A 27,500-nucleotide genomic window follows, 5' to 3' on the forward strand; every position below is an offset into this window, starting at 1 on the left:
TGGCACCCCCCCCCCACACACACACACACACACTTGTGGCACCCCACACATACACTTGTGGCACCCCCCCCCCCACACACACACACACTTGTGGCACCCCCCCCCCACACACACACTCTGTAATGGCACCCCTCACACACACTCTGTAATGGCACCCCTCACACACACTCTGTTGTGGCACCCCACACATACACTTGTGGCACCCAACACATACACTTGTGGCACCCAACACATACACTTGTGGCACCCAACACATACACTTGTGGCACCCCACACACACACAACACACACACACACAACACACACACTCTGTAATGGCACCCCTCACACACACTCTGTTGTGGCAACCCCACATACACACACACACACACTTGTGGCACCCCACACACACACTCTGTTGTGGCACCCCACATACACACACACACACACACTTGTGGCACCCCACACACACACTCTGTTGTGGCACCCCACACATACACTTGTGGCACCCCCCCCCCACACACACACTCTTGTGGCACCCCACACATACACTTGTGCACCCCACACACACACTCTGTTGTGGCACCCCACACATACACTTGTGCACCCCACACACACACTCTGTTGTGGCACCCCACACATACACTTGTGGCACCCAACACATACACTTGTGGCACCCAACACATACACTTGTGGCACCCAACACATACACTTGTGGCACCCCACACATACACTTGTGCACCCCACACACACACTTGTGGCACCCCCCCCCCACACACACACTCTGTTGTGGCACCCCACACATACACTTGTGGCACCCAACACATACACTTGTGGCACCACACACACACACACACACACACACACACACACCTGGAGTTCCTGTGAAACACTTGGTATTTGAACAAAAAACAATATCAGAATTAGGTTTCTAACTGATGAGGGTTCAGTTATAAGTTATTATCGATATGAGTGAATGAAAAGTCCATTTTCTTTGATCGTCTTGGTTTGACACATCATAAGGTTCTGTATTACGGGTCAGGATTAAGTAAACATTGAACTTAGAAAAATGAGGTCAGCCAGCCTCGAAGTTTATGGTTCATCTGTCGGTGTTGCTGATACCTGGACGTTGTGAGGTAGCCGCTCCTCGTCATCATTACCAGCATCTACTAACTGTTGTAAGTGCCACAATTAGTGGTTTACATACCCCTTTTTCCCCTTGCAGTGCAGTAAAATTAATGATGAGGTAGGTAACGAAGCCAGCCAGCAATTTCATAATGACGACCTACTACTTCACAGGTCAGACTCACTCCCTGCTCTTATTTTTTTTTTCTTCATGTTGACCACACCATTCTCAGACGGTGTATATTGGCACAGGTCCCTCCTGCAGAAGTGTGACCAGGCGCACTTGACCATTGCCTCATAAATGTTCATATTTTAGAGATAACATTCACCTCTTTGTCTCAGATCAACAGATATTCAAATGCCATTTCACATATGTCCTCACACATACCCATGAATATTCCTAAATAGTTTTAGATTCGTTGTATTCGTGTTGGAAAGCTTCACATGAACGTAATATGGAGACGGTAGACACTGATACCCTGGGGGGAAATCTATGCCTCACACCAGTGATCTAAACCCCCAGTGACGGTATGAGGTCTTGTATGAGGGACCCAGTGTGTTCCCTGAGCCACACCTCGAACTCCCCCTGTGTGTGTGTGAGGTGTGTGTGTTGACACTCCCTTCCCACTCCCTTCTCCCCCTACAGCGAGGGCGAGGCAGGCGCGTACAACTTCACGACTGTGGGAGTGGACGGCGCGGGTGTCACTACAGCCACCCTGGCGGGTCTCCGGCCCCACGCCCGCTACACCGTCGTCCTCCAAGCCTTCAACTCCAGGGGCGCCGGTCCGGCCTCCCCGCCAGCCCTGGGCACCACACTGGAGGACAGTGAGTACGCTGGACCCACAGACATTATAAGACGCAGGTAGGAACAAGATGCTCGATCAGAAACGGGGTGAACACGTGGCGGGTTTAAGCAACCAAGATTATCACTCGCTTTCATAACGCATTCAAGCCGAGTGACTAGAGTGATTGCACACTTTAAGCCCTAGCTTCGTTGGTTGCATATCCAGTACATACCAACCAACAGCTGAGAGTCGGAAGTTGTCCAGCTACGCTTACTGGTACAGTAGTACAACTACCAAAGGGCAGATCCCCCAGGACTGAAGCGCAGCGGCAGTGTCCACCAACTGACTGCAGTCCTCTGCTTCCTTCGGGCGGCAGTGCTGTGCGACTTGAGCCGGAGCGTCCACCCTCGTCACGGGTTTTCGCTTCGTGGTACCCGCCACGCATAACCCATTCTTTAGGACTAGCGTGCCAGCCTCTGTTGGTATGTCGGGTACCAGCTACAGTCATGAGGGAGCGGCCGACGACCGTTCACCCACTTGCCCACATTGTGGGAAGACCTTCGCCAGCTTTCGGGGCCGTAGGGTCCATGAAAGGCGGAGGCACATGCCAACTTCTTCCACCAGGAGTTGGCAACCAGGCATGTCGTGTCCAAGGCTCGATGGTCTGACGAGGAGGTGGAGCTCCTCGCCATGGCTGAGGGCGGGATGGCAGCTGGTCCCTCACTAGTTGCCGGGCAGGGCCTGAACCAGCGGTTGTGGGAGATTGTTCCTTCTAGGACGGTCGAAGCGATCAAAGGTCTCCGACGCAAAGCGTCGTATAAGACCAGGGTCAGGAACTGACCTTTAAACTTAAACCTCCTCCAGGAAACTGGTGAAGACGAGGTGATGGATGGTGTGTCGACTGAGAGGCGTGTCCCATCCACAAGGCGAAGCAACACGCAGGGTGGCACCCCCCAGGAGGAAGCACCACGTACAGGGATGTACGCGAGTGCGGATCCCAGTGGTGAGACTACTCATCCCACGGTTTTAACTGTCCCAGCCGTCCCGCGGGTCCCCCAATCTCAAACAATTGCTTCCTTTGTGGCGGAGACTGTCGCTTATCTCGACACATTAGGACCTGGCCCCACAAGTCCATCGTGGGGCGAGGACATCCTAAGTGGAGCCCTTGACCACTTGCGTCAGGGTGACAGCCTCGCCGCGATCAGGGTAGCCGCAGAGCACGCCACACATGTGACAAGCTCCCGTGGCTCACCCGAAGACCGCCAGAATCGTGGTGGCGGTGGTTCAAGGCAGTCAGCGAACTCTGGCCGCGTACACCGAGCGGAGGTGGTTCCTCTGCGTGGAAACCGACTTAGAAGAGAACAATACCGGAAAGTACAGAGACTCTATCGAGAAAATAGGTCTCTGGCCGGTGGACTGGTCCTTAAAGGCGACTGGGAGGTACCGCCAACCTCGGTTGGGCCAGAACGCCTCAATCCCTTTTGGGGAGATCTCTTCTCTCGGCCCGTCTGAGCCGGATGAACGTGCCATAACCGATTGCGACCAAGAACATGGACAACTAGCAGGAGTTGTCACCGTAGGCGAGGTAGAGCACATCACCTCAAAGCCACCCGAACATCTGCCACTGGTCCTGATGGGATGTCGACTCGATTACTGAAGTCCATTCCTCCGAGGATCCTGGCCAAAATGTTTAACCTGTGGCTGGCTACGCGTCTGCTCTACCAGAGCCACTGAAGGCAAATCGAACGGTGCTGATACCCAAGGTATCCAGTCCAACCGAACCCAAGGACTATAGGCCGATTACCGTCTCTTGTGCCATAGTCCGCCTGCTCCATGAGATCCTGAGCAGCCGCATCTCGAGCCTCGTCCAGATCGATGAGGCTCAAAAGGCATTCGTCCCAATAGACGGATGCCTTGAGGAACCTCACGATCTTGGATGCGATCGTCGGTCGTGCGCGGGCACACGCCCACGGTGTGCACCTGGCATTCCTCGACATGGCCAAAGCATTCGATGGTGTTAACCGTAGCACTATCGAGCGGGCCATGTCGCGGAAGGGCATCCCAGCCCCAGTCAGGGCAGATGTCATGTCGACGTATGACCGAGCCTTCACTCACATCGAAGGCAGCGGCGAGATGTCGGAGAAAGTATATATGACTCGTGGGGTCAAGCAGGGTGACCCCTTGTCACCAATTCTCTTCAACCTTGTGATTGACGAGGGAATCGCAAGGGTGGAAGAGACTGGTGTAGGGGTTAGGTTGGGTGACCAAAGGGTATGAGCATTGGCGTTTGCCGATGACTTGGTCCTGGTGGCGCAGACGCCCACTGGCCTGCAGCAGGCAATGAACGTGGTGGCTGAGACCCTCGCGCAGGGGGTGGGCTTCATGTTGATCCAGGGAAATGTCGTACCCTCAGCATGGAGGTCGACGGCAAACGCAAGACTTGGTACGTCAATAAAAATAGGACGTTCCAACTTTTGGGCAGTGCTGTCGGCTCCATGAGTGCTGAGGACGAATACAAGTACCTCGGCGTTCTTGTCGGAGCTGAGGGGCTGCGAAAGTCCTACGGTGCCCTGTTAGAAGAGGGGCTCCTTAACATCACCAGAGTCCCTCTAAAACCTCAACAACGGATTGCGGTGCTTGTGGGACATCTGGTGCCCAAGCTCAATGCATCGACTGGTGTTGGGGGTAGTTTATAAGACACAGTTAGCGCGCATGGACAGGCAAGTGCGAGTGGCGGTTCGCCGCTGGCTGCTCCTAGCCCATGACGTGCCCTACGCATACTTCCACTCGGCAGCTGGAGATGGTGGGCTGGGTATACCGGACTTTGTCTCGAACGTCCGGCTGAATAAACGAGCGCGGTTCGAGAAATTACTCACCTCGACCGACCCGGTGATTCAGGCGGCTGTCCGGAGGGAGCCTGCGGTGTTGAGCAAGCTGCAGCGCTGGACCGGACCCGCATGCATCGCTGGTCGGCAGGCGGGTAATAAACCCGAACGCCTGCCCGTATGGAGGGCCAACCTGGTCAGCACCGTTGACGGAGCGGGTCTCGCTCCATCTGCTGCCTTGCCTCGGGTTAGCAGATGGGTAAATAGCGGGAACCGGTTCCTGTCCGGTTCTGATTGCGTGAAGGCTGTCCAAGTGAGGATAGGCGCGTTACCTACCCCTGCCAGGGCGTCCAGAGGCCCGGCCCGAGATCAGCGGCCTCTGCGACACCTGTCAGAAGCCGGGGACACTAGGGCACATCGCACAAATGTGCCCCCGTACCCATGGCGGGAGAGTCCAACGGCACGATAACATCAGTGCCTATTTGGCTGGACGATTGAGGCAGAGGGGTTACGAGGTGTCGTACGAGCCGCGCATTCCGGTTGTGGGGTTCTTTCGGAAGCCGGACATCGTGGCTTCCAAAGGTACAGAGGCCTATGTGATCGATACTCAGGTCTCTGGTGTCCATTTCGCGCTTTCAGCGGCACGCCAGCGTAAGTGCAGCTACTACGGTACCCCGGGAGTCCAACAGGGCGTACGGGATCTCACCGGGAAGGGCACCGTGCATGTAACATCTGCCACATTTTAAACTGGCGTGGCGCATGGTGCCCAGAAAGCGCGAGTGCTCTCACTGGGGCTAGGGCTGACATATGAGGACCTGGAGGTGTGCAGTGTCAGAGCCCTAAACCTGGACCCACTCCCTTCACAGGATGTGGTCCAAGAGCACAGGTTTAGCCATCGGAACCTGCCTTGTCCATCTGGAGTCGGCCACCGGGCAGGTCAGTGGTCATCTCCCCTTTGTTGGTTTAGGGTGTGACGGTATTAGGGTGTTCTCCCGTGGCTCCCAAGGGCAGGTTACCAGTTCCTGAGGTCGGGTTGTTGGGCGGGGGTGGTGATGCACGCCTTGGCGGGGTTGCCCCATTGCTCCACGTCTGACAGGCCCCACTGGAAGGTTGAGCGGAGGTGCGAGGTCGCTGTGTTTTTATGTTGGTAAGGTATAATCAAACCATCGTCTCACTGCCATCTCTTAACTCACTCCCACCAATGCTATCAGCAGTCTGATCTGGAAACCTTCCTCTTATTGTGTCCATACAGTCTTCCTTCAGTTCAACACTTCTTTCACTACCATACAGTCTTCCTTCAATTCAGACACTTCTTTCGCTATCTACATGTAGATTGGTCGCTTACCGACAACCATCCACTTTTTTTTTTTTAGTAGGTTCACAAAAAAAAGGAAAAAGCACAGTTAAGTAGTTAGATGTTCCTGCACGACCCCAGTCACCAATTGGGAATCTATGAAGATATATGAACAACCTCCCGCTGGAAAGGGGAAAGGGAGGGAGACAGGAAGGGGCTGGAGTCTGGAAAAGAAGACACTGGAATAGACAGGTTTGAGGGCTGAAGAGGGACGGGTAGAGGAGGAAGAAGGGTAGGCCTACTTCCAGACCCCAACCATCTGTTACTGTAGCTGCTCCTGCTGTTACTACTACTGCAGCTGGTGGTGGTGGCACAGAAGAGCACACAGATGGCCACAGAGACCAGCCTGGAATCAGGTGGAGGCCAGCGCCCAGGATGGATATTAATCCCCTGAGTTAATGACCAGTTAGGGTCGTAATGAAGTGCTGTGGTGATAATCAGAGCTGTTTATAAAGTGGGGGGGGGGGGTTATTTCAGTGGGGGTGCGGGGAGGCCAAAGGATGTTAAACAGAAGGGGGAGGTGTTCTTGAATGCTGCATGGCTGGGAATCCCAATTGAAACACGCGTGTCACTAACACTTATGGTACTTCAAGATGGACGGGAGATGGCATACAGGTGTGTGTTACTGTTAATGTATTATTATTATTATTATTATTATTATTATTATTATTACTATTACTATTACTACTACTACTACTACTACTACTACTACTACTACTACTACTACTACTAATACTATCATTATTGATCATTATAATCACCATAAACTCCCCATTTTCCTCCCCTTCCCCCCAGAGCCCAGCGCCCCGCCGGGTCACGTGACGTGCGACAGCGTGACGTCATCCAACCTGGTGGTCACGTGGTCCCCGCCCCCGCCCCGCTACAGGAACGGCCTCATCACCAGTTACCGGGTGGCCTTCTCCCAGGCCGCCGCCCACGGTGGGTTACCCCCCCACACACATACCTTACCCCTTCCCCTTCCCCTCCCTTCCCCTCCCTTCCCCTTCCCTCCATGGTAGTAAGGTCAGCTGTGTGTCACCCCCCCACCTCACCCCCTCCCCCCACCGTATGACCTCTCTCTCTCTCTCTCTCTCTCTCTCTCTCTCTCTCTCTCTCTCTCTCTCTCTCTCTCTCTCTCTCTCTCACCCCTTTCCCCCTTCCGCCCACCCCAATCAGCTGTTTTAAGGTCGTAAACCCGACCCACGAAACACATGGCCCCGCTCCACTTAGTTGATTAACGACCCTTGAACACGACGACGGTACGACCCTTGAGTACAACGACGGTACGACCCTTAAGCACGACGTTACGACCCTTGAGCACGACGACGATACGACCCTTGAGTATGACGGTACGACCCTTGAGTACGACGTTACCACCCTTGAGCACGACGTTACGACCCATGAGTATGACGGTACGACCCTTGAGCACGACGTTACGATTCTTGAGCACGACGTTACGACCCTTGAGCATGACGGTACGACCCTTGAGCACGACGACGGTACGACCCTTGAGCACGACGACGGTACGACCCTTGAGTAGGACGACAGTACGACCCTTGAGTACGACGACGGTACGACCCTTGAGTATGACGGTACGACCCTTGAGTACGACGTTACGACCCTTGAACACGACGTTACGACCCTTGAGCATGACGGTACGACCCTTGAGCACGACGACGGTACGACCCTTGAGCACGACGACGATACGACCCTTGAGCACGACGGTACGACCCTGGAGCACGACGGTACGACCCTTGAATACGACGGTACGACCCTTGAGTACGACGACGGTACGACCCTTGAGCATGACGGTACGACCCTGGCGCACGACGGTACGACCCTTGAGCACAACGGTACGACCCTGGAGCACGACGGTACGACCCTTGAGCACGACGGTACGACCCTTGAGCACGACGGTACGACCCTTAGGTATGATGGCCTGGACTTCGTATTGACACTTAAGGGTTATGTCACTGAAGCCAGGCAACCTAGGGTCGTACCGTCGTGCTCAAGGGTCGTACCGTCGTGCTCAAGGGTCGTACCGTCGTGCCCTAGGGTCGTACAGTTATGCTCAAGGGTCGCACCGTCATGCTCAAGGGTCGTACCGTCGTCGTGCTCAAGGGTCGTACCGTCATGCTCAAGGGTCGTAACGTCGTGCTCAAGGGTCGTAACGTCGTGCTCAAGGGTCGTAACGTCGTACTCAAGGGTCGTAACGTCGTGCTCAAGGGTCGTAACGTCGTACTCAAGGGTCGTAACGTCGTGCTCAAGGGTCGTGCCGTCGTGCTCAAGGGTCGTTAATCAACTAAGTGGAGTGGGCCATGTGTTTCGTGGGTCGGGTTTACGACCTTAAACAGCTCAATCATCCAGGCCAGTCCACCTCAATAGTCCAGTCTACCTCATAATCTGGGCCATGGTATGTGATGGTATATCATGTTATGTGATGGTATATCATGGTATGTGATGGCATTTCATGGTATGTGATGGTTTTTTATGGTATGTGATGGCATTTCTTGGTATGTGATGGTTTTTATGGTATGTGATGGCATTTCATGGTATATCATGGTATGTGATGGTATTTCATGGTATGTGATGGTATTTCTAGGTATGTGATGGCATATCATGGTATGTGATGGTTTATCATGGTATGTGATGACATATCTTGGTATGTGATGGCATATCTTGGTATGTGATGGCATATCTTGGTATGTGATGGTTTATCATGGTATGTGATGGTTTTTCATGGTATGTGATGACATATCTTGGTATGTGATGGCATATCATGGTATGTGATGGCATATCTTGGAATGTGATGGCATATCTTGGTATGTGATGGCATATCTTGGTATGTGATGGCATATCTTGGTATGTGATGGCTTTTCATGGTATGTGATGACATTTCATGGTATGTGATGGCATATCATGGTATGTAATGGCATATCTTGGTATGTGATGGCATATCATGGTATGTGATGGCATATCATGGTATGTGATGACATATCTTGGTATGTGATGGCATATCTTGGTATGTGATGGCATATCTTGGTATGTGATGGCATATCTTGGTATGTGATTGGCATATCTTGGTATGTGATGGCTTTTCATGGTATGTGATGACATTTCATGGTATGTGATGGCATATGGTATGTAATGGCATATCTTGGTATGTGATGGCATATCATAGTATGTGATGGCATATCATGGTATGTGATGGCATATCTTGGTATGTGATGGCATATCTTGGTATGTGATGGCTTTTCATGGTATGTGATGACATTTCATGGTATGTGATGGTATATCATGGTATGTGATGGCATATCATGGTATTTGATGGTATATCTTGGTATGTGATGGCATTTCATAGTATGTGATGGTATTTCGTAGTGTGTGTTGGCATATGATATGTGATGGCAGGAGGGTGGCAGGAACAGCAGTGTGGTGTCAGGGGTGTATTAATCTTATCGTAATGTTGATCTGTGTTATCAGATGGTGGCAGGAGCGGCAGCGTGGTGTCAGAAGGGCTGCGGGCAACGTTGGCAGGGCTGACACCATGGACGAACTACAGCGTCAGCGTTGCCGCTTCCACCAGGGCCGGGGAAGGTACCCCATCACATGCCATCATCTGTACCACCGACCAGGACGGTGAGTCTGACACCACTGTACCACCACACTGTACCACACTGTACCACCGACCAGGACGGTGAGTCTGACACCACTGTACCACCACACTGTACCACCGACCAGGACGGTGAGTCTGACACCACTGTACCACCACACTGTACCACACTGTACCACCGACCAGGACGGTGAGTCTGACACCACTGTACCACCACACTGTACCACCGACCAGGACGGTGAGTGTAATGACCCCGCCCTCCTCCCACAGTGCCAGTAATGACCCCGCCCTCCTCCCACAGTGCCAGTAATGACCCCGCCCTCCTCCCACAGTGCCAGTAATGACCCCGCCCTCCTCCCACAGTACCAATGATGACCCCACCCTCCTCCCACAGTGCCAGTAATGACCCCCACCCTCTTCCCACAGTGTCAGAGGGCCCCGCCCTCCTCCCACAGTACCAGTAATGACCCCGCCCTCCTCCCACAGTACCAGTGATGACCCCGCCCTCCTCCCACAGTGCCAGTAATGACCCCGCCCTCCTCCCACAGTGCCAGTAATGACCCTACCCTCCCACAGTGCCAGTAATGACCCTACCCTCCCACAGTGCCAGTAATGACCCCGGCCTCCTCCCACAGTGCCAGTAATGACCTCGCCCTCCTCCCACAGTGCCAGTAATGACCCCGGCCTCCTCCCACAGTGCCAGTAATGACCCCGCCCTCCTCCCACAGTGCCAGTGATGACCCCGCCCTCCTCCCACAGTGCCAGTAATGACCCCGCCCTCCTCCCACAGTGCCAGTAATGACCCCGCCCTCCTCCCACAGTACCAATGATGACCCCACCCTCCTCCCACAGTGCCAGTAATGACCCCCACCCTCTTCCCACAGTGTCAGAGGGCCCCGCCCTCCTCCCACAGTACCAGTAATGACCCCGCCCTCCTCCCACAGTACCAGTGATGACCCCGCCCTCCTCCCACAGTGCCAGTAATGACCCCCACCCTCTTCCCACAGTGCCAGAGGCCCCCGCCCGCGTCAAGGCGGTGGTGTCAGGCCCGCGGGCGGCCGTGGTGTCGTGGGCGCCACCAGCACGCCCACACGGGCGTATCAGCCGGTACACGGTGCACTGGGAGTCATCGGGTGGTGGGCGGGCAGGAGCCCAGAGCCGGCGTGTGGAGCCCCACGTGACCCACATGACCCTGCACGACCTCGCCCACACCACACACCAGGTCAGTCACACCTGCACGACCTCGCCCACACCACACACCAGGTCAGTCACACCTGCACGACCTCGCCCACACCACACACCAGGTCAGTCACACCTGCACGACCTCGCCCACACCACACACCAGGTCAGTCACACCTGCACGACCTCGCCCACACCACACACCAGGTCAGCCACACCTGCACGACCTCGCCCACACCACACACCAGGTCAGTCACACCTGCACGACCTCGCCCACACCACACACCAGGTCAGTCACACCTGCACGACCTCGCCCACACCACACACCAGGTCAGCCACACCTGCACGACCTCGCCCACACCACACACCAGGTCAGTCACACCTGCACGACCTCGCCCACACCACACACCAGGTCAGCCACACCTGCACGACCTCGCCCACACCACACACCAGGTCAGTCACACCTGCACGACCTCGCCCACACCACACACCAGGTCAGTCACACCTGCACGACCTCGCCCACACCACACACCAGGTCAGTCACACCTGCACGACCTCGCCCACACCACACACCAGGTCAGTCACACCTGCACGACCTCGCCCACACCACACACCAGGTCAGTCACACCTGCACGACCTCGCCCACACCACACACCAGGTCAGTCACACCTGCACGACCTCGCCCACACCACACACCAGGTCAGTCACACCTGCCGCTCTCCTCGGGTCTCTGACCTACTTACGGGCGGCCCAACTTGAGGTGTTAAGTATACTTATACGTACGGGTGGCCAACTTGAGGTGTTAAGTACACTTATACTTACGGGTGGCCAACTTGACTTACAGGCAGGCAACTTGAGGTGTTAAGTACATTATACTTACGGGTGGTCAACTTGAGGTGTTAAGTATACTTATACTTACAGGCAGGCAACTTGAGGTGTTAAGTACACTTATACTTACAGACAGGCAACTTGGTGTTAAATACACTTATACTTACAGGCAGGCAACTTGAGGTGATAAGTACACTTATACTTACAGACAGGCAACTTGAGGTGTTAAGTACACTTATACTTACAGACAGGCAACTTGGTGTTAAATACACTTATACTTACAGGCAGGCAACTTGAGGTGATAAGTACACTTATACTTACAGACAGGCAACTTGAGGTGTTAAGTACACTTATACTTACAGACAGGCAACTTGGTGTTAAATACACTTATACTTACAGGCAGGCAACTTGAGGTGATAAGTACACTTATACTTACAGGCAGGCAACTTGAGGTGTTACTTACACTTACATCGTGAAACGTAGCACTTAAAGTGTCCTAATACACTAATATTATGAAAAGTAATACTCACAAGATTACATATAGAACTGGGTACAACAGATGTTGGTACAACAGATGTTGGTACAACAGATGGTACAACAGGAAGTGTTGGTACAACAGGAAATGTTGGTACAACAAATGTTGGTACAACAAATGTTGGTACAACAGGAAATGTTGATACAACAGATGTTGGTACAACAGGAAATGTTGGCACAACAGATGTTAGTACAACAGGAAATGTTGGTACAACAGATGTTAGTACAACAGGAAATGTTGGTACAACAGATGTTGGTACAACAGGAAGTATTGGTACAACAGATGTTGGTACAACAGGAAGTATTGGTACAACAGATGTCAGTAGAGCAGATGTTAGTGCAACAGGGAAGTGTTGGCAATATGGTCCAGTACAGCTAAAGTGCTGTAGGATCTTGACTGACAACTGCTGTATTATGATGTAGCCTCAGCTGTACCTGTATCATTATGTAGTGTACATTGTTGTGGATGTGTCTTGTAGAAAACAGATGTTCTCCTTAACATCTGTAGATTACCTTGTACAGGATGATGTGGACAGATGTTGTCCTTAACACCTGTAATGAAAGTGACACAGGTGTTAAGGACAGTTGTGATTATAAGTAACACCTGTAGCACCAGTGGTACTACCAGGTATTGAGGACAGGTGCCGTCCTCGACACCTGTAGCACTAGTGGTACTACCAGGTGTTGAGGACAGGTGTTGGAGAGTAATGGTGTCTCTTGTGCAGGTGTGGGTGACAGCCTCCTCCAGGATGGGCGAGGGTCCCCCCAGCATAGTGGCTGTGGTCAAGCCTTCCCACACAGGTACGTCACCCACCCACCCACCCCAGGTACCTACCTCCCACACAGGTACGTCACCCACCCACCCACCCCAGGTACCTACCTCCCACACAGGTACGTCACCCACCCACCCACCCCAGGTACCTACCTCCCACACAGGTACGTCACCCACCCACCCACCCCAGGTACCTACCTCCCACACAGGTACGTCACCCACCCACCCACCCCAGGTACCTACCTCCCACACAGGTACGTCACCCACCCACCCACCCCAGGTACCTACCTCCCACACAGGTACGTCACCCACCCACCCACCCCAGGTACCTACCTCCCACACAGGTACGTCACCCACCCACCCACCCCAGGTACCTACCTCCCACACAGGTACCCCCTCCCACACACAGGTAGGTCAACCACCACCACCAGGTACCCCCCACACACACAGGTACGTCAACATAAGGTTTCTTTCCTTGTGGGAAGCATTCATTAGTGGGAGCTGTCCAGCCCTGAAGATAAGGGCCAGCCCTGAAGATAAGGGCCAGCCCTGAAGATAAGGGCCAGCCCTGAAGATAAGGGCTCCATATCTGTTACGATAAGTTTAAGGTTAGAAAATGTGAGATATGATGACTTTCCATATGATCTCAAATGCCCATAATAATGATATAGTTATTTTATGACAGTCATATTGTATTGTTTGTGACATACATTACTGTAGTATTGGTCATTACATACACTACTGTAGGACTGGTTATTACAGGCATTACTTACAGTCCCCCTGGTCAACCATTTCCCCTCCCTCCTGTAGTCCCCCTGGTCAACCATTCCTTGCCCTCTTGTAGTCCCCCTGGTCAACCATTTCCCCTCCCTCCTGTAGTCCCCCTGGTCAACCATTCCAAGCCCTCTTGTAGTCCCCCTGGTCAACCATTCCAAGCCCTCTTGTAGTCCCCCTGGTCAACCATTCCACGCCCTCTCGTAGTCCCCCCTGGTCAACCATTCCACGCCCTCTTGTAGTCCCCCTGGTCAACCATTCCAAGCCCTCTTGTAGTCCCCCTGGTCAACCATTCCACGCCCTCTTGCAGTCCCCCTGCTCAACCATTCCCCTCCTTTGCAGTGCCAGCGGGCGTGTGGTCGGTGGGAGGGAACCTGACGGTGGCGTGGAAGGAAGACGTGAGTCTGGCGTGTGGAGCTGTGGGCGTGCCGGAGCCCTCCCTCACCTGGGCCCACCAGAGGAGGCCAATCCCCGCCTCCCACGGCAGGTGAGGCGTGGTAGAGGCAAGCCACTCCTCCCCCCTAGGGCAAGTGGTCCTTGGCAGGGGGGAAGCTGGGGGAGGTTTCAATTCCGGTCAGAGAGACACAACACCTTACTGAACCAGTCACGGTGGTGGAAGTGGCTGGTGTGTTCACCTTCTCTCTCTCTCTCTCTCTCTCTCTCTCTCTCTCTCTCTCTCTCTCTCTCTCTCTCTCTCTCTCTCTCTCTCTCTCTCTCTCTCTCTCTCTACTTCCCCTCATACGACCCTACAACAACAACGACAACAACAACCCTTCTTGTTGGCAAAGTTTCCAACGTTTAAAAAGAAAAACTCTACGTTTCTACCTACCCACATTTCACTAACACTGTATAAGTAATATATGGGATAAGTCTACGTTTCTACCTACCCACATTTCACTAACAATGTATAAGTAATATATGGGATAACTCTACGTTCCTACCTACCCACATTTCACTAACAATGTATAAGTAATATATGGGATAACTCTACGTTCCTACCTACCCACATTTCACTAACAATGTATAAGTAATATATGGGATAAGTCTACGTTTCTACCTACCCACATTTCACTAACAATGTATAAGTAATATATGGGATAAGTCTACGTTTCTACCTACCCACATTTCACTAACACTGTATAAGTAATATATGGGATAACTCTACGTTTCTACCTACCCACATTTCACTAACAATGTATAAGTAATATATGGGATAACTCTACGTTTCTACCTACCCACATTTCACTAACAATGTATAAGTAATATATGGGATAAGTCTACGTTTCTACCTACCCACATTTCACTAACAATGTATAAGTAATATATGGGATAACTCTACGTTTCTACCTACCCACATTTCACTAACAATGTATAAGTAATATATGGGATAAGTCTACGTTTCTACCTACCCACATTTCACTAACACTGTATGATTAATATACTGGATAACTCTACGTTTCTACCTACCCACATTTCACTAACATTGTATGATTAATATACTGGATAACTCTACGTTTCTACCTACCCACATTTCACTAACACTGTATGATTAATATACTGGATAACTCTACGTTTCTACCTACCCACATTTCACTAACACTGTATAAGTAATATATGGGATAACTCTACGTTTCTACCTACCCACATTTCACTTAACACTGTATAAGTAATATATGGGATAACTCTACGTTTCTACCTACCCACATTTCACTTAACACTGTATAGGTAATATATGGGATAACTCTACGTTTCTACCTTCCCACATTTCACTAACATTGTATGATTAATAGATGGGATAACTCTACGTTTCTACCTACCCACATTTCACTTAACACTGTATGATTAATATACTGGATAACTCTACGTTTCTACCTACCCACATTTCACTAACACTGTATGATTAATAGATGGGATAACTCTACGCTTCTACCTACCCACATTTCACTAACACTGTATGATTAATATACTGGATAACTCTACGTTTCTACCTACCCACATTTCACTAACAATGTATGATTAATATACTGGATAACTCTACGTTTCTACCTACCCACATTTCACTAACATTGTATGATTAATATACTGGATAACTCTACGCTTCTACCTACCCACATTTCACTTAACACTAGGTCCATACTTACCCACGTCTGACCATCATGACGATACAAACTGATCGTGGTTGCCAACCCACTAAGTATGTACAAAACTAGATATATTAAATGGCTTAAAATACGCTAATTAAATGGCTTTACTGACCTGTGGTGAACCAAGAAAGACAGTGGTGTGTACAGGTTAGATCTACTGGTTTACATCAAGTGTACAGGTCATGTAAGCAGGTTCAAGGTGTTCAGGTCAGTGTACAGGTCATGTCGTCCACAGGTCAGTGTACAGGTCATGTCGTCCACAGGTCAGTGTACAGGTCATGTCGTCCACAGGTCAGTGTACAGGTCATGTCGTCCACAGGTCAGTGTACAGGTCATGTCGTCCACAGGTCAGTGTACAGGTCATGTCGTCCACAGGTCAGTGTACAGGTCATGTCGTCCACAGGTTCCGGGTGCAGCCGGACGGGACGCTGACCCTGGCGGACATCCAGCGGTCTGACACTGGACACTACACCTGCACCGCCACCAACCACCACGGCTCAGACACTGCCACCTACAACCTCACTGTCCTAGGTCAGTATACCCTCACCCTGCCAGGTCAGTATACCCTCCCTGCCAGGTCAGTATACCCTCACCCTGCCAGGTCAGTATACCCACCCTACCAGGTCAGTATACCCTCCCTCACCCACCCTGCCAGGTCAGTATACCCTCACCCTGCCAGGTCAGTATACCCTCACCCTGCCAGGTCAGTATACCCTCCCTCACCCTGCCAGGTCAGTATACCCTCCCTCACCCTGCCAGGTCAGTATACCCTCACCCACCCTGCCAGGTCAGTATACCCTCCCTCACCCTGCCAGGTCAGTATACCCTCACCCTGCCAGGTCAGTTACCCTTCCTCACCCTGCTGACAACACTGTACCTCACGTGTGTTTGGTGACCTCTGACCTCTCTTGACCCCCCCCGGCAGTGCCGCCGTCAGCACCCTCCCTGCACGTGACGGAGACCACAGCCTCCTCCATCAGGGTACAGTGGAGTGTGGAGGACACCGGTGGAGCCGCCCTGCAGGGGGCCACCCTACACTACAGGTAGGTCCTCCCTGTCGAACCCACCCACCCACCTCCTCCTCCTCCGTATTGCTATATGCTCAGGCACTCCTGTATATCCTGGGGTTATACTGGCTATACACTGGTGGTATAACCAGCTGGTGGTATAACCAGCTGGTGTGGGAAGTGGAGCAGGGTGGTTGTAATAGCTGTGGATGGTCGGTTGCAGATCTGCGGGGGGAGAGTGGATGACTGTGGAGGTGGATGGAAGCCGCCGAGCCTACACAGCCACGGGCCTCCGCTGTGGCACGCTCCACCACTTCTACCTGACAGCTCACAACCACATCGGTGAGTACCACAACCCCTCACAACCCCCTACAACCCCCCACCAACGCCTTCACTGTGGAGCCTCCAACCCCACAAGGCCCAAGAGTGTAGCCCCAACCTTAGAAGACCCTACCCCAACCCTACAAGGCCCAATAGTCTAGCCCCAACCTCAGAAGACCCTATCCAGACCCCCACACAGAACCTCACAGTCAGGCAGTCAGTCAGGCAGTCAGTCAGTCAGGCAGTCAGTCAGTCAGTCAGTCAGGCAGTCAGGCAGTCAGGCAGTCAGTCAGTCAGGCAGTCAGTCAGTCAGGCAGTCAGGCAGTCAGGCAGGCAGTCAGTCAGTCAGTCAGGCAGTCAGTCAGTCAGTCAGGCAGTCAGGCAGTCAGTCAGGCAGTCAGGCAGTCAGTCAGTCAGTCAGTCAGGCAGTCAGTCAGGTCTTGGAGTACAGACGTCTCCTGTTTTTTTTTTTTTTTATAGTATATCATATACCATAACTTCTTTAATCCTTGCTCGATAACTGATTTATTCTCATTAACTTTATTGTGTTTGTAGATAAAGATTGACGCTAATTCTTCACATAGATGTATTCTCTCTAACTATGCCTTTTCAGACCTAACTAGTTAATGGTTGTTAGTGTTGCTCAACGATTTATAACGAGGAAGGGAAGTTGGAGTAGTGTAGTTGGAGATTTAAGGCTGGTGTTGGTGATGGTGATGGTGTTGGCGATGGTGTGGGTGATGGTGATGGTGTGGGTGATGGTGATGGTGTGGGTGATGGTGATGGTGTGGGTGATGGTGATAGTGATGGTGTTGGTGATGGTGATGGTGTTGGCGATGGTGTGGGTGATGGTGATGGTGTGGGTGATGGTGATGGTGATGGTGTGGGTGATGGTGTTGGGTGATGGTGTGGATGATGGTGTGGGTGATGGTGTTGGCGATGGTGTTGGTGATGGTGATGGTGATGGTGTTGGCGATGGTGATGGTGATGGTGTGTTTCATGTCGTCATGCAGGGAGCAGTGCAGCCTCCAGCACGGAGGCAGCCCGCACCAAAGGGCGTCCCCCAGAGGCACCTCCTCAGTTCCAGTTCGTCACCAGCAACAGCTCGCAGGCCACGCTCTACCTGGCCCAGTGGGGCGATGGCGGCTGCCCCATCACCCACTTCAGCGTCCAGTACCGGAGGGCCTCCCTCACCCGCTGGACCACAGGTGAGGCCAAACCACACCCTCGCACCCGTGACCTGACCCTTGAGAATCAGGTCAGAGGTCAGAATATCATACCCAAGGGTCGTATCGCCGTGCTCGAGGGTCGCACTGTCGTGCTCGAGGGTCGTACCGTTGTGCTCGAGGGTCGTACCGTCGTGCTCAAGGGTGGTACTGCCGTGCTCAAGGGTCGTACCGTCGTGTTCGAGGATCGTACCGCCGTGCTCGAGGGTCGTACCGTCGTGTTCGAGGGTCGTACCGTTGTGCTCAAGGGTCGTACCGTCGTGCTCGAGGGTCGGACCGTTGTGCTCAAGGGTCGTACCGTCGTGCTCGAGGGTCGGACCGTTGAGCTCAAGGGTCATACCGTTGTGCTCAAGGGTCGTACCGTCGTGCTCGAGGGCCGTACCGTTGTGCTCAAGGGTCATACCGTCGTGCTCGAGGGTCGTACTGCCGTGCTCAAGGGTCGTACCGTCATACTTTCCTCCTCATATTTGTATATATATTTTCTCTCATGATTTTCCCAGTGGTCCAGAGTGTCATATATCCAGTGGGGTAATGTGTGACGGCAGGTTCACTGTCGCTATCCTCTCCTCCACAGTGGGCAGCGAGATTCCACCCAGCCGGACCTACGCAGTGGGCGGCCTGGAGGCGGGTGGGCGGTACGAGCTGCGGGTGACCGCCCACAACGCTGCTGGAGCCACGCCCGCCCACTACACCGTCAGCACGCCCGGTGTGGGCATCTCAGGTACGCCCACAGTATCTTCATACACCCACAGTAGCCTTAGATCCTCCACCCACAGTAGCCTTAGATTCCTCCACCCACAGTAGCCTTAGGTCCCTCCGCCCACAGTAGCCTTAGACCCCTCCACCCACAGTAGCCTTAGACCCCTCCACCCACTGTAGCCTTTGATCCTTCCACCCACAGTAGCCTTAGATCCCTCCACCCACTGTAACCTTTGATCCTTCCACCCACAGTAGCCTTAGATCCCTCCACCCACTGTAACCTTTGATCCTTCCACCCACAGTAGCCTTAGATCCCTCCACCCACCGTGTTGTGGTCGTCTGTCATCTCCTCACGCCCTCCTTCACAACTCGTATCTCAAACTTCCTTTTTTTCTCTCTCTCCTTCCCGCCCACTGACCGCAGGCTCTCGTCCTGCAGCAGGGACGGGCGTGGGCGTGGGCGGGAGCGTGTGGGGCAGCTCCCCCTCGACGTCCCCAGCGTGGCGCGACCCCCGGGTGCTGGTGCCGGCCACGGTGTCCGCCCTGGCCCTCCTCCTGACACTGGCCACCGTCTGCGTCTGCCTCAGGAAACGTGAGTCTCCATCCGACTCTGTATAGGGTTCGACAGGGCTCCTTTAACCCCCCCCCCCCCCTCTATGACACCCACACACACACACACCTCTGTGGTGTCCTAGTCTGTGTCGCCCAATACATAGTCGAGTACAGTGTACTTCTGTGCCACTCTACACAGCACCAGTCATCACTTCACTGTGCCGCTCCACACATTCAGCCTGTGCCATATTTTTTCCCCACCTTCTTTGGGCTTCCTTCCTCTCGTCTCTCTCAAGGTTCTGGACACCGAACCTTAGTGGACTGCGTCGGTTGTCCCTACTTTGTAACGAGAGAGAGAGAGAGAGAGAGAGAGAGAGAGAGAGAGAGAGAGAGAGAGAGAGAGAGAGAGAGAGATAGGAGACATCCTCTCACTCATTTGGAGATAGAACCATGATTTTTTTGTGCATAATGGTCGTCATTTTGTTCTTTAATTCTATAATTCGTACCTTTTTGAAGCTCTTTGGTTTCAGCAGGAACTTAAATATTACGAGAGAGAGAGAATCGAACACAATAGATTGTCCTTGGCCAAACCTGTTGGCCCAAGGCGCCTATAGGGTTTCCCTCCGTGTTGACGTCGTCGTGTCTCATACTTCCTTCGCTACAGGACCCACCAGCAGGCCGCAGCAGAAGGAGGTGCCTGACGTGGTGACCGCTTCCGGCGAGGAGAAGACCGCCATGCAGGCGAGGGAGGACGTGTACACCACCGTCAGGAGGCCGGCGCCCACACCTCCCCAGCAGCAGCAGCAGGACATAAGGGACAACACAGGTACTGTCGTATGCCTCCTACACTGTGGGCCACAGCCAAGGCTTCAACCTCCTGTAGACCTCAACTGTTCCTCACTCCCTCAGCTTACCTCTCAGCTAGCTTGTTCCTTAGCTCAGCTACTGACCCTTGACCTCAGGAGACGCTAGGCCCTTGGCACAGCTACTGACCCTTGACCTTAGCAGACGTCATGCACTGACCCTCTCCCTCATCAACTACCACCACCAATCCTCACTTTGGACCACTCTACCTACAGCAGAATGACAGTGTACGTGTGGCGGGGGTTCAGACCAGGGGAGGGCGTCCGTCCCATATCACAAGACATGCACCAACATATCCACATCACTACATCAGAAAACATGTTCATGGGAAGGGCTGACCATTGAGTTGTATGTAGCGCCATCCGTGCCATACTTGCCTCGTATGTTGAGGTGTGAATGCCTTATGTAACAGTTCTCCTCTGGTCTTTTATATGAAGTACCATTTCCTAGTTGTATCGTCTTAGTGTTTTAAGAGTTTTTCATTATCATTTTTTTGTTTTTGTTTTGTTGGGGTAGAGCTTTTATTGGATCATTTGTGGTGTTTGTATTAGCATGTATTTAATTAATTGTATTTTACTTTGTTGTTTAAGTCTTCAAGATTTAAAAATGGACCCATAACGTATATTGCTTACATTCTTAAGGCATGTATTATTATGTTCATTAGAATATCTGTCTATCTATCTATATCTACCATATATATCTATCTATCTATCTATCTATCTCTATTTCTGTCTATCTATCTGTCTATCTATTTATCTGTCCATCTATCAATCTATCCATAATTCACTTCATAGTTCGCTTCAGCTGCAGTCGCACCATTCCCCCTTGGTCCCTACCTTCCTCGAACCCTTGTGCTCGACCCCCTGAGCTCCTGGCAGACCTGTAGCGCCAGGCTACGAGATGACTTCCTCCCTCACACATTAATGCTGGAGTTGACCCCAGTAAGGTCAGCTCCGCCAGCAACGGCGGGTATGATCCTTGTGCGCGTGGGGTCAAAGCACCTCCTCCGCCCCCCTGCCGAGGCGAGAGAGAGGTCATGCCCTTCACACCTCCGTGCTCAAGGGCCTTGCCTTCGTGCTCAAGGGCAATGCCTCCGTGCTCAAGGGCCTTGCCTTTGTGCTCAATGGCCGTACCCATCATTTTGAGGTTAGACCCCATTATTTTGAGGTTTAGACCCCATCATTCTGAGGTCAGACCCCATCATTTTGAGGTTTAGACCCCATCATTCTGAGGTCAGACCCCATCATTTTGAGATCAGACCCCATCATTCTGAGGTCAGACCTCATCATTCTGAGGTCAGACCCCATCATTCTGAGGTCAGACCCCATCATTCTGAGGTCAGATCCCATCATTCTGAGGTCAGACCCCATCATTCTGCGGTCAGACCCCATCATTTTGAGGTCAGACCCCATCATTCTGAGGTCAGACCCCATCATTTTAAGGTCAGACCCCATCATTCTTAGGTCAGACCCCATCATTCTGAGGTCAGACCCCATCATTTTGAGGTCAGACCCCATCATTCTGAGGTCAGACCCCATCATTTTGAGGTCAGACCCCATCATTCTGAGGTCAGACCCCATCATTTTGAGATCAGACCCCATCATTCTGAGGTCAGACCCCATCATTCTGAGGTCAGACCCCATCATTCTGAGGTCAGACCCCATCATTCTGAGGTCAGACCCCATCATTTTGAGGTCAGACCCCATCATTCTGAGGTCAGACCCCATCATTCTGAGGTCAGACCCCATCATTTTGAGGTCAGACCCCATCATTCTGAGGTCAGACCCCATAATTCTGAGGTCAGACCCCATCATTTTGAGGTCAGACCCCATCATTCTGAGGTCAGACCCCATCATTTTGAGGTCAGACCCCATCATTCTGAGGTCAGACTCCATCATTTTGACGAGGCCTGGGTTTCCTCTGCTCATATATTGCTGCACAAACAACTTGTTTCTGTCAGGAACTGTTGGCACATGTAACCCTTCACCTGAGCCTTGGCCTTGCAACCCCCTCACCTGAGCCTTGGCCTTGTAACCCCCGTACCTGAGCCTTGGCCTTGCAACACCCCGCCTTGAGCCTTGGCCTTGTAACCCCCTCACCTGAGCCTTGGCCTTGCAACCCCTCTCACCTGAGCCTTGGCCTTGCAACACCCCTCACCTGAACCTTGGCCTTGCAAACCCCAGCCCTGAGTCTTGGCCTTGTAACACCCCTCACCTGAGCCTTGACCTTGCAACCCTCCTCAGCTGACGTCTTCTTGCCCTTCGTCTCTCCTGCAGGGGAGTACAGCGAGGAGGATCTGTACCCTTATGCTACAGCCACCTTCCAGATGGGTGGCGGGAGCCCGCCGCCCCCCGCGCCGCCCTCGCCACCCACGCACGCCGCCCACCACCAGCAGCAGCCCCGCGGGCAGAAGGGCTTCACAGCCCTCGTCTACCAAGCCCCCTCTCTCCATGACGTGGATTCTCCTAACTTGGTAAGTTAGGGGCCTATCAAGCCCTTTGTTTACGTGACGTGGACCCCTCTAACTTGGTAAGTTAGGGGTCTACCAAGCCCCTTGTTTACACAATATTGTCTTTCCTAAGTAAGTAAGTTAGGGTCTAGAACTCCCTCTACCTTGTCTTATTAAGTTAAGGGCACTACCAGTAACTTAAGTTATCATTCCCTAATGACTTGAACTCCATAAACATGGCGTCATATTGCTTTAGATCTCTCCTCCTATATTAGAACCACCCCATCCGCCATGTTTTGATAAAAAAAAAAGGTAAAATTTTGAGAAAACTTAAGAATTCAATTTCATGTCCATGTTAGAGACACTTTTTCAAGTTCTGTTTGTGTTTCTTGCTGGAAATACCCCATAGTATCGTCACCATATTGTGATGTTAACCTTTGTGAACACGACGGTACGACCCCTTGAACACGACGGTACGACTTTTAAACACGACGGTACGACCCTTGAACACGACGGTATGACCCTTGAACACGTAAACACGACGGTGCAACCCTTGAACACGACGGTACGACCCTTAAACACGACGGTACGACTCTTGAACACGACGGTATGACCCTTGAACACGACGGTACGACCCTCGAACACGACGGTACGACCCTCATGGACACCACCTTACCCTGCTACTGTTGTCTTGCTGTGCGCAGAGCGAGATGGAGAGCCGGCCCACCCCCAGGGTCTTCCCGTACGACGGGTCGCAAGCGGTGGCGTCTGCGGCGGCGGCGGCTGCGGCTGCGGTGGAGTACGGCGGGGTGCTGGGCGGCCCCGAGGCGGGCGGCCACAGCCCCGCCGCCCATCACCGCCGCCCACCCAGACACCTCAGGACCAGTAGGTTTGTCACACTTGCTCTGCCGCCTCTCATACTGCACTGGTTCTCATACTGCTGTGGCTGTCATACTGCTGTGGCTGTCATACTGCTGTGGCTGTCATACTGCTGTGGCTGTCATACTGCTGTGGCTGTCATACTGCTGTGGCTGTCATACTGCTGTGGCTGTCATACTGCTGTGCCTCTCATACTGCTGCATGCCTCTCATTGCTGCACCCGTCATGCTGTTGCCTCAGTCATACTGAGACATATCACACTGTTGCCTCTCTTCTGTATCAACTCATGTCACACTTCTGCCTCAGTCATATTGTCATGATGAACGCCTGTCACACTGCAGATAATGTCCAGCTCACCCTAATCTTAACCTCTTGTGAGATTAGCAGTCACGCGTGCATACTGACGCATCTATCATACTGACGCATCTATCATATTGACGCATCTATCATACTGACGCATCTGTCACACTGACGCATGTATCATACTGACGCATCTATCATACTGACGCATCTGTCACACTGACGCATGTATCATACTGACGCATCTATCATACTGACGCATCTGTCACACTGACGCATGTATCATACTGACGCATCTATCATACTGACGCATCTGTCACACTGACGCATGTATCATACTGACGCATGTATCATATTGACGCATCTATCATACTGACGCATCTGATATACTGACGCATGTATCATACTGACGGATCTGTCACGCTGACGCATGTATCATACTGACGCATCTATCATACTGACGCATCTATCATACTGACGCGTCTATCATACTGACGCATCTATCATACTGACGCATATATCATACTGACGCATCTATCATCCGCCTGCGTCATACAGTCGTGCTTGTCACATCAATGTATGTCACACTGCCTCTTCCCTCATACTAATGCACCTGTCACGCGCTTGCCTCTGTCAGAGCCACGACTGTCACACTGCCGTGTGTCAGTCACACTTACCCACCCACCCCACACCTCCCTGCCCCTGTATGTCACACGCCACGCTTCTGTTCTCTCATACTGACAGACCATCTCCTTATTCATTCCTAACCGAACTGAAGTGTGAACTTCACACTGGGAATAATAATGATTCACTGGATTGCCTAAAAAGAAATGTCATCAGAGATACTATTAACAAATAACAGTGTTTTCATAACTCTCTCTATAATGCTTCTGTGCGTGACAGTGTATCTCAGATGTGAAGTTACTTTTTTGGTGCATTGTATAAGATATATATATATATATATATATATATATATATATATATATATATATATATATATATATATATATATATATATATGTGTGTATATATTCGACAACTTATGTTCTTTTCATATGGCCTCTGTTGTTTCTGTGATATCAAGTCTTTCACACAACACTGATCTGTTGTGACCCACGCCCTTCCCAGAGAACCTGTGGCCACAGCGTCAAGGGAGGGTAGACCAGACCAGACGCGAAGGTGGGGGTTCCCTCCATCCCTGCTGGTTCTGCTGCCGTCCCTTCACTCCTCATGGCTGTTATATTCCCTCCACTCCTGCTGTGGGTCCCCCTCTTCCAGTCCTCCTGCTGGACTTCCCTCCACTCCTACTGCTGTAGTATCCTCTAGACCTCCTGCTGTACTTCCCTCCACTCCTACTGTACTTCCCTTCACTCTTCCTGCTGTACTTCCCTCCAAACCTCCTGCTGTAGTACCCTCCAGACCTCCTGCTGTACTTCCCTCCACTCCTACTGTACTTCTCTTCATTCCTGCTGTGCTTCCCTCCACTCCTCCTGCTGTACCTCCCTCCACTCCTCCTGTATCTCCCTCCACCCTTACTGCTGTCCTTCCCTCCATTCCTGCTGTACCTCCCTCCAAACCTCCTGCTGTAGTACCCTCCAGACCTCCTGCTGTACTTCCCTCCACCCTTACTGCTGTCCTTCCCTCCATTCCTGCTGTACCTCCCTCCAAACCTCCTGCTGTAGTACCCTCCAGACCTCCTGCTGTACTTCCCTCCACTCCTACTGTACTTCCCTTCATTCCTGCTGTGCTTCCCTCCACTCCTCCTGCTGTACCTTCCTCCACTCCTGTATCTCCCTCCACCCTTACTGCTGTCCTTCCCTCCATTCCTGCTTTACTTCCCTCCAAACCTCGTGCTGTAGTACCCTCCAGACCTCCTGCTGTACTTCCCTCCACCCCTACTGTACTTCCCTCCATTCCTGCTGTACCTCCCTCCACTCCTCCTGCTGTAGTACCCTCCAGACCTCCTCCTGTACCTCCCTCCACCCCTACTGTACTTCCCTCCATTCCTGCTTTACTTCCCTCCAAACCTCCTGCTGTAGTACCCTCCACTCCTCCTGTACCTCCCTCCACACCCTCGTATCCTGCCCTGTAACACCAGGTTCCTCTCTCTCTCTCTTCCCATACAGGACCCCCAGGAACGTTAGGTTCACCTAAGACGCGACGCCCCCAGCCCCACCGCCAGTTCCTCCAGCACCAACTGCAGCAGCAGCAGCAGCACTACCACCTCCAGCAGGAGGAGGAGGAGCAGCAGCAGCAGCATTATCTCCAACAACAACAGCAGCAACAGCAGCACTACCTCCAACAACAGCAGAGCACCTTCAGACCCGCCTGCCACCCCAGGTAATACATAAAGTCCTCACCTTCTGCAGTAGTTGATCCCTTCCTTCCTAGGTAGAATGACCAGCTACATCTTGGCTGTGAGCCGACGGCGGCCTGATTGGCTGGCGAAAAGGTAATATGCGTGTGAGATCCTGACGTCACCCCGGGGCAGGCCCCACACCTCGACTGTGATTGGCTAGAGGTCCTGTAAATTTTGACCGTCACTCCCCCATCACTTGTGAACTATAGCAAGACCTGTAGTGAGTTCAGTAGGCCTCCATCACATATAAGTTGTCAAAAGGGTTAGTTTCTTTGTTAAGCCCTCTAGTGGGTAAGGTATCAAATTCTAATATCGTGAACAATGTAGATTTGGTCAACAAGCTAAACAATATCAATGTTAATTTTGATTTCAAACTAGTTAGCTTTGGTGTTTCCTCACTTTTCACTAAAATTCCAGTTGATGACCTCTTAGAATATCTATTTGATGACTTGGATGATATTCATTTACCTGTTTCAAAGTCTGTTTTCATTGGAATGGTAGAAGTGTGTATAAAAGACTGTGTATTTCAATTCAATGGAGATTATATTATGCTCAAAAATTTGGTATGGCAATGGGTAACCCTCTTTCACCTGTACTAAGTAATCTTTATATGGAATTTGTTAAACAGAATTACTAAAGGATATCTTACCTTCTAATACAATTTGGTTTAGGTATGTAGATGATGTTCTTTGTGTTTGGCCAACAAATGAAAATTTACAGATATTTCTCCCCTTACTTAACAATTTAGTACCTTCCATCAAATTTACTGTAGAAAATGAAAATAATGGTATGGTACCATTCTTAGATTGCATGATCCATAGGCAAGGAAACAAGTTTTAAGTTTAGCATATAAAGAAAACCTACCAATGTATGCTCATATATCAATTATTACTCTTCTCAACATGACAGAGTTAAATTATCATTTCAATCTAT

The 27,500-nt window shown here is 51.7% G+C and overlaps 1 protein-coding gene across 1 annotated transcript in view; it reads left to right on the forward strand.

The window, feature by feature from the left end:
- Positions 1–27,500, forward strand: part of LOC139748212 (cell adhesion molecule Dscam2-like) — a 356,883-nt gene that overhangs the window by 324,983 nt on the left and 4,400 nt on the right. The window contains exons 18-33 of the mRNA XM_071661036.1: positions 1,726–1,929; positions 6,864–7,007; positions 9,552–9,707; positions 10,689–10,903; positions 12,948–13,023; positions 14,111–14,255; positions 16,316–16,443; positions 16,838–16,955; positions 17,143–17,261; positions 18,254–18,448; positions 19,041–19,187; positions 19,604–19,756; positions 20,381–20,542; positions 22,857–23,053; positions 23,734–23,914; positions 26,335–26,548. Coding sequence (XP_071517137.1) covers positions 1,726–1,929; positions 6,864–7,007; positions 9,552–9,707; positions 10,689–10,903; positions 12,948–13,023; positions 14,111–14,255; positions 16,316–16,443; positions 16,838–16,955; positions 17,143–17,261; positions 18,254–18,448; positions 19,041–19,187; positions 19,604–19,756; positions 20,381–20,542; positions 22,857–23,053; positions 23,734–23,914; positions 26,335–26,548 — 2,554 coding nt within the window. The remainder of the gene's footprint in view (positions 1–1,725; positions 1,930–6,863; positions 7,008–9,551; positions 9,708–10,688; positions 10,904–12,947; positions 13,024–14,110; positions 14,256–16,315; positions 16,444–16,837; positions 16,956–17,142; positions 17,262–18,253; positions 18,449–19,040; positions 19,188–19,603; positions 19,757–20,380; positions 20,543–22,856; positions 23,054–23,733; positions 23,915–26,334; positions 26,549–27,500) is intronic.

Source organism: Panulirus ornatus, chromosome 73, assembly GCF_036320965.1.
Source record: "Panulirus ornatus isolate Po-2019 chromosome 73, ASM3632096v1, whole genome shotgun sequence".
Classification (NCBI taxonomy): Eukaryota; Metazoa; Arthropoda; class Malacostraca; order Decapoda; family Palinuridae; genus Panulirus; species Panulirus ornatus.